The sequence below is a fragment of the Orycteropus afer genome, unplaced genomic scaffold (genome assembly GCF_000298275.1).
Source record: "Orycteropus afer afer isolate SDZICR_OR568_19922 unplaced genomic scaffold, OryAfe1.0 scaffold00004, whole genome shotgun sequence".
Taxonomy (NCBI): domain Eukaryota; kingdom Metazoa; phylum Chordata; class Mammalia; order Tubulidentata; family Orycteropodidae; genus Orycteropus; species Orycteropus afer.
The window spans coordinates 15,458,122-15,465,704 of NW_006921591.1; the positions used below are offsets into that span (position 1 = coordinate 15,458,122).

Sequence of the window (7,583 nt, forward strand, 5' to 3'; positions counted from 1 at the left end):
GGGCACGAGATTTAATTAAACGACTTAAAATTCTCTGTTCTTCGGACTCCACCTCCTCCACCTTGCTTCAACTGGTTCCCCCACTCCTCCATGGCTGTCCAAGCCTGAACCCTCCTCCCGACAACCCTGCCCTCACAGTTTGAGGCGCCGTACTTCCGCGGTCTCCACCAGCTCTCGGAGATCCCTTCCGCTCCCTCTTGCGCGTGCGCGGGCCGGCCCAAATTGGGCACAGTGGGGCAAATACCCGTGGAGGTAACTGAGCACGCCCCCGGCGAAAAGCTCTCCCTTGATTGGCTGCTTCACGCTCGCCCCAGCAGAGTTGGAAAGCGCTGGGCAGCACTGCTAAAATCGCTGCTGGTGTGGTTTTGAGCTGTCGCTTCCTTCGCGTTTCCTCCGTGGACTCTCTGGAATCCTTGCCTCGTCGCCGGCATGTCTCAGGTACAACGAGTGTCCAACGAATCTAAGAAGGAGCGGTGGAGCGGGAGGCTAGTTTGGGAATCATCCACAGGCTGAACCAGGCAACTTTTCCCTCCCACACCGCGCAGTTCTTCCTGGACCCCTGCCCAACTCTGACCCTAATAGCGTGCCTTGTGAGCTAAACTTCCTGTTTTGAATTCCCAACACCGGTACCCATCCGCAGTTGCTGGAAAGTTCCCCGTTGGTATAGCGGTCGGAGACGAGGGTGCTAGGAAGAAAGATAAGAGGTGGGTGGTTGCATAGATCGGAGGAATAAGGGATCTGGTCCACCACCCGAGAAGACAAGGCACAACCACGGCAAGATGGCAGGAGGGTGAAGCGGGGAAGCCGTGGCGGGGCGCTTGGAGGTCAGAAGTTGGAACTGATTGCTTGACGTTCGGAGGGCAGATAATGCGACCCGGGGTGAGGTGACCCAGAGGTCTTTCTTTTCCCTTGAATGTAGAGGCTTATCAAGGATCGCGCCATGTGGGGTGATCTCTGGTTCCTCCCATTTCTCTCCAGTCTGGACACAGGGACATAGGTCGGCACTGAACGTCCCGGACTGGCTCCAGCCGCTGGCAGCACTGCACTCATGCCCTGCCCCTTCTCAGCTGTTTTGAACACGCTGTCACACCCTCACCAACGGATAGGGTCTTCACTGAGACCCCGGCCATTACCCTGTAGTGGTACTGCAGTTGGCCACGCTGCCGCTGTCTTTCCTGCCAAGTGTACAGCCACTGAGAGCAAAATCTTAGCCTGCCTCTTTCACATCCAGCACCTGTTGCCCGCTATAGTGAGGGCCCCCATATAGTGAGGACCCCCATACATAGTTGTCTGGATTGAATGAGTGCATGGTGTGCTTCCCCAGAGTGTGCTGAATCTTTATCTATGCCCTGGGGTGGAGGGGGCACTTAAGTGGGGACCTGCATTGCTGACGAAGTTGTGCCTTTCTGACTTCTCCACCAGAGAGGACACCTGTCCTTCAACTCCCTAAGGAGGCCTTCATTCCTCTCCTCTCCCTCACATTTAGGCCGAGTTTGACAAAGCTGCAGAAGATGTTAAGCACCTCAAGACCAAACCAGCTGACGATGAGATGTTGTTCATCTACAGCCGCTACAAGCAAGTCACAGTGGGTGACATAAACACAGGTATGATGAGATTAGTTGGGGGGGCCCCAGCTCATCAAAGCGGACTCTTGCCAGCTGGCTCAGCAGCCTTGAGTAGGTGCTGCAACCCTTAAATCTGTGGGAACCTCAGTCTCAAAATGACTCAAAGATGGCTCTGCATGGGATTCCTAGAGTTTAACATGAGAGAAATTGTCTAAAGACCATGTCCCCATGCAGAGTTCATAAACCCTGCCCTGTTCTTGGTGGCTCAGGTGGCAGAATTCAAATCCTACTTTGTTGTTGTTGTTATGTGCCGTCGAGTCATACCTGACTCATAGCGACCCCTCCTTGGGAGTTTCCTAGGCAGTATCACTACGAAGTTCCGCCCCTACATGACCAAAATAAATGTTGGAGCACTTGGCAGCTGGCTTCTTGGGGCAGGTCAGAACATTTTTGCTGATAACAATCTACCTTCTTGAGGACCATTTGTTCCCTATCCAGAAATCTTACTATAGATTTTGAGACTGAAATACTATCTTCACTGTGTCAGTCAGTTTTCATTCTGTCCTGAAGTCCATGAAACTTGGGTGCAGGCTGAAGCAACAGCAGCAACACCTTCTTTCAGGGACTCAGAGTTAACCATCATGGCAAAGTAGGAGTCCCACCGCCTTCAGAAGGAAGGCAGGTGTGGCCCCAGTTTCACTGCGATTGGGGCAGGTGGGCTGGATGCTGGCCAGCTGGAAGCAAGACATGGTGCCCAGAGCTAAGGGTGACAGGCAATAGCAAATCACCACTAGTATTTACAGGGAGGCCTTAGTTGAGAAAAATCTTGTAGCAAAGGTGAGTTTTACATTCTCTTTATAAACGCTATATGCTCCCAGGGAGGGAAAAGGGAGTTAGAAGGGTTTTGTAGGAGGAGATGAGATGCTTTTCTGCCTCAAGTGTTTCAAACAACAGGCCTCTATGATAGGGCTGCCTGCTTCCCATGAGCATAGGTAATCCAACTTGGGAATCTACCCTGATTAAGGAACTCTGGTGGCACAGTGCCTAAGGCACTTGACTACTAACCAGAAGGTTGGTGATTCAAACCCACCAGCCACTCCACAGAAGGAAGACTGGGCAATCTACTTTCATAAAGATTTACCACCTCAGAAACCCAGTGAGGGTCACTATGAGTCAGAATCAACTTGATGGCAGTGAGTTTGTTTGGTTTTTAGCCACATGTGACTTCTGAAATTTAAACTGAATATAGTTCAAATGAAGTAATATCAATAGTTGAGCCCTCAGTCACACTAGCCATGCTTTAGGTGCTCAATAGCCACATATGGCAAATGGTTACAGAATTGGGTAACGCAAATGTGAAACATTCGTGTTGTTGCCATGAAGGCAATTGAAGAGTGCTGTTCCAGGGTTCTGATGATGACTCTGCACGTGCAATTGTTTCCAGATGTCCCTGGCAGTGCTTCCCTGACAGGATGAGAGACTGGATTTTTCTCAGACACAGTAGTCTGGGCATATGAAAGTACTGTGAATGCCCCCTTTTGTTTTGTGCTCATTCTGGCATTGAAATAGGTCAGCAAGAAAGTAGTATGTATGAGCTTCCCAGGTATAGATATGTTACCAATGGGTTTCAGGTCTGTAAGTATAGAATCATAGTATAATATAAAGAAACTTTGCATTTAGTAGTAATTCCCGCAAATCAATAATAAATAGACTAACAATAAGGCAAAGATATGGACAGACAGTTCACAGAGAAGAACACCTAGAAAACTGGTAACACTTAGACATTGTGGAGACAAACTGGGTAGCTGAGAGCAAGGGTGAGAGGAAAGGTTAATGTTATTATCCTTTTTAGCTGTTGAATTTTGAACCGTGTGAATATACTACCTGGTTTAAAAACTTAAATTAAAAACATTTAATGGAGAAATTTTAGAGTTACTTAATTTGTAATATAAGGACTGTCTTGTAATGAAAACAGTTTTCCTCCTAATTTCTCTACATTTTAAATTTGGATTTTTGTACATCTGGGTTTCTTAAAGAAATTCTTGGGTGGCACAAATAATTAAGTAGGTGACTGCTGACTGAAAGATTGGTGGTTCATCTACCTAGAGGCGCCTCAGAAGAAAGGCCTGGTTATAACCATGAAATCCTGTGGAGTACATGGGGTCACAATGATTTGGAATGGATTCAGTGGCAACTTGTTTGGTTTTGTTTGGGGTTTCTTAAAGAAGAACCTAGTGTACTCGACCAGTTTAACTCCATGACAGAGCCTAGAGGAATAGGTATACTTTTTTTTCTTTTATCCTGGTGAAAACATATACAACAAGACTTTCACCAACATAACAACTTCCCCATTTATAGCTCAGGGACATTGATGACATCTCTCATGTTGTATCATCACTATTGCTATCCTTTTCCAAAATATTCCACTGCCATTAGCGTAAACTCAATACCCTACAAACCAAAGATTCCCCTTTCTCCTTCCCTCCTACCTAGTAACTACTAATCTTTGGTTTCTACATATTTATATTTTTACATATTTAAGTTTTTCCAAACTTATCTGGGAATTTAGCTTCCCCTCCCCACCCATCCCTGGTAACCAACAAAGAAAGTTTCCTTCCATGTATAAACTTAGAAATAGGAATAATTCAAACTTTTCTCCCTTCTGACAGACAGTGAACCAGACCCTGGGCACTTGTGTGTGATTCTAACAGCCCAGCCCAGCCTCCCTGCCCTCACCAGAAACCCAGAGGTGGCCCCAGAGAATCAACTACTTTGTAGTCATCCAGGCTCCCCACCTCACCCTGTTTTTGAAAGCCTCTAGCAGCTACCTTCCTCACAGTGCTTTCAGCCCCTACTCATCTCCAAGCCTTTCATAGGGTTCCAAGTCACAGAACCCACTTCTGAGATTCCTGTCCTCTCCCCCGACCCTATGTTTGGAAGGCAGTGCTCCCCTCTCCAATGCCTTGCCAGCCAGGTCACAGGCACTGACCAAGCCCTGTATCAATTGGAAACACAGTGGTGTCTGCAGCTACTCACTTCCCAGGGCTGTTGAGGGCTGGGATCTTCCAACCACAGTGAGAGGAAGAGGCCGAAACTAGCGAGAGGCTACTTGCCCACACATACCAGTTCTAACTGAAGCTGAAGAAATGTCAGAACAATTTCTAGTTTAAAATATCACTCGATTTAAAAAAGATGGGTTGGGGACTACAGTCTCTACAAGGATGGATCGAGGGACAGACTTGATACCAACCAGATTGGATCCTGATCCTAGCTAACCAACTGTAAATTTTAATTGTTTGATATTTGGGGCGTGATAATGATATTACGTTTATATTTTTTAAGAGTTATTTAATAAATATATATGGAATATTTAAGTATGGGGGAGAAATGGGTGGAGATATAGACCAAACAAGACCATTTGTGAGTTCATAATCATTGAAGCTGGTTAATGAGTACATGGGAATAATTCTTTTTTTTTTTTCATGTTTTTAATATTTTTTTATAATAACTTTTTTTTAAAAAAAAAGTCTTTCAAGACAAGAAAGTTGTTGAAGTTCTCTGTTAGAACTTGAAGCACATCTAATGTTTTTCCTTTCCTTCTTTAAGAACGACCTGGGATATTGGACTTCAAAGGCAAGGCCAAGTGGGATGCCTGGAATGAACTAAAAGGTAATTATCTGTTGTAGTCAGTTTCCCTTGCTTTGTGAATCTCAGTAATGAAAGACTCTTAATTATGGAATGCACAAGGTACGAGGAGAAAACAAATCAGATGAGGCACAGGCTAGAAACCAGATTGACTTGTGCCAAGAATGGAAAAAAACTGGGCCACCTACTTTTCTTCTACTGTTACTGCCTTTTCTAAAACACCATCCCTGAGCAGTGGTATCAGCTGGAGCAGGGGTCCAGGGACCAGAGACCACTGAAAAACAGGATGGGAGGTGATATGGTTATGGTGGGCTTTGGACATGTTCAGAGTAAGAGGTGGTTTCCTGCCCCCATCACTGTTCCCCATGAGGCCAGAAGGTGACCCAGCCACAAGGGCATATAAAAGAAGGAATGAGCTAATACATGGCAAGCTGCTGGCACATGCTAAGGCTCAGTGTGAATGAAAATCATTATATGCTAAGCAATAGCAGCCAAGAAGTAGCCCAGCTTCTGCTCAGTCACGTGCCACCTGTGGCAGCAAGACCCAAAAGTTGGCACCAAAGTGCCAGTCAGCTTTTGTGTTCTCACTAGCTAGACTCTGAATAAGCCTTCTGTCTTCCTGAAAATGAGAAACCCTTGAATTCAGAAAGGGCCAGAATATAATAAATGCACTCCCAGGATTTGCAAGTTACTGGGAGAAGAATGCCTGCCTGATGTCAGTTTTCAGTGGGCACTTCCATACCATCTTTAGGCCCTCTGTATTCTGCTGTGCTGCAGATCAAGCTCCAGTTCCATAGCATCTCCTTCTCATAGAATTCAAGAACTGGGTTTTTCTGTCTTCAGATATGTAGACAGTGCCCTTTGTATTGCAGCAAGAAAATACAGATTTGCCTTACTCCCTTTCAAGAACCAGCAGCTTTTTCTCAGAGTTCTCAAAACTTTCCTCATAACTTCTCTCTAAGGAGAAGAGGGTGCCTGGCTTCTTGCTGCTAGCTGAGCAGCTTTGGGAGATGAGAGCCCAACACAGAAATACTTGATAGACCATAGCCAACTATGAGTCACCAGGACCAGCAAAGCCAGCAGGACTCCCAATATTAAATGTTCCTGCCTGGCTGGAACTCCTTTCTCCTGAGGCTCATGCTGACCACTCCCACATGGTCACACATGACTCAACACAGGGCCTCTCTGACGCTGTGAATTACGGTCTCAGTGCTTTATGGCATATTTACTCTGGGGAAGTTCTTCAGCCTCAAGTCTAATCCTTGCCAGGTCTCTGAGGTGTATGCACTAGAATATCCATTTTACAGAGGAGAGACTGAGGCTAAGTTTAGTCATGTCTGTCTAGGGCATCAAAGCCTGGTTTTGCACCATGTTGCCTCCCTGACAATTAATCCTGTTACTTCCTTACAGGAACCTCCAAGGAAGACGCCATGAAAGCTTATATTGACAAAGTAGAAGAGCTAAAGAAAAAATATGGAATATAAGGGACTGAATGTGGATGTCAGCCAAGCATTAGATCTAAACAGATAAAACTCCTTGTTTTTTTCTAATACTGCAGTTGAAGTTAAGCAATGAATATAACCGGTTAACCCAGTTTCTTGAGCTTTCCAAGATAAGGCTCCAACAGATTAGGAGCAGAAATGGTTACTGACTTGGGCTGTGTAGTTTTTACTTGTATATCAATTAAAAGTGAATTTGTTATTTCAAGTTTTTGGTGGTCTGGGTTCTTGAAATAATTTACTCTGTTCCAATCTCACTTCCTTTTTCTAAAAATTTCATCTGACATTGTTTCAACTTAACCTCCACTCCACTCAACTGAGGAGTCCCTTTGTGGCACAAATCATTAAGCCCTGTTTAGGCTAGTAGCTGAAATGTTGGCAGGTCAAGTCCACCTAGAACTGCCTTGCAATCTGGAGGAAGGCCTGGCAATCTGTTTCCAAAAGGTCTACTCTCCACAGTTGGGGCTACCATGAGTTGGAATCAACTTAATGGCAACTGGTTTGGTTTGGTTTTTCTACTCACTTGATTGTGAGGCAGGCTATCCTACCCTGTCCATAGGCCTGAAGTAAGCTCACCTCTTTGTGATGGAGCAGAAAAGGGTTATAGAAGTGGTCTTCCTCTCCTTTTAATCCTTCCTAATCCAGCTGCACTGAAGAAGATTTGGTGAGCTGGCTGAAACTTCAGTCTGCAAGTACTTTCTATTAACTCCTGTTTTGGATCTTCACACACCTCTTTTTTTTGATGGAGCAACTTCTCTCTATCTACACCTGAGCTTCTAAGTCTAGTTTTCCATGGGCAGACTGGTCCAGAATTGGAGGCATCATTGATCTTAACAGCTGGTAGTGCACTGCTGGCCTCTGAGGAAGGCGGGGT

The 7,583-nt window shown here is 45.5% G+C and overlaps 1 protein-coding gene across 1 annotated transcript; it reads left to right on the plus strand.

Moving 5' to 3' along the window:
- Nucleotides 1-429: 429 nt before the first annotated feature.
- DBI (diazepam binding inhibitor, acyl-CoA binding protein) lies at nt 430-6,694 on the plus strand. Its single transcript, XM_007937779.1, has 4 exons — nt 430-438; nt 1,487-1,604; nt 5,172-5,234; nt 6,621-6,694. Exons 1-4 carry the CDS (start codon nt 430-432, stop codon nt 6,692-6,694), a joined length of 264 nt encoding a protein of 87 aa, XP_007935970.1.
- Nucleotides 6,695-7,583: the final 889 nt, after the last annotated feature.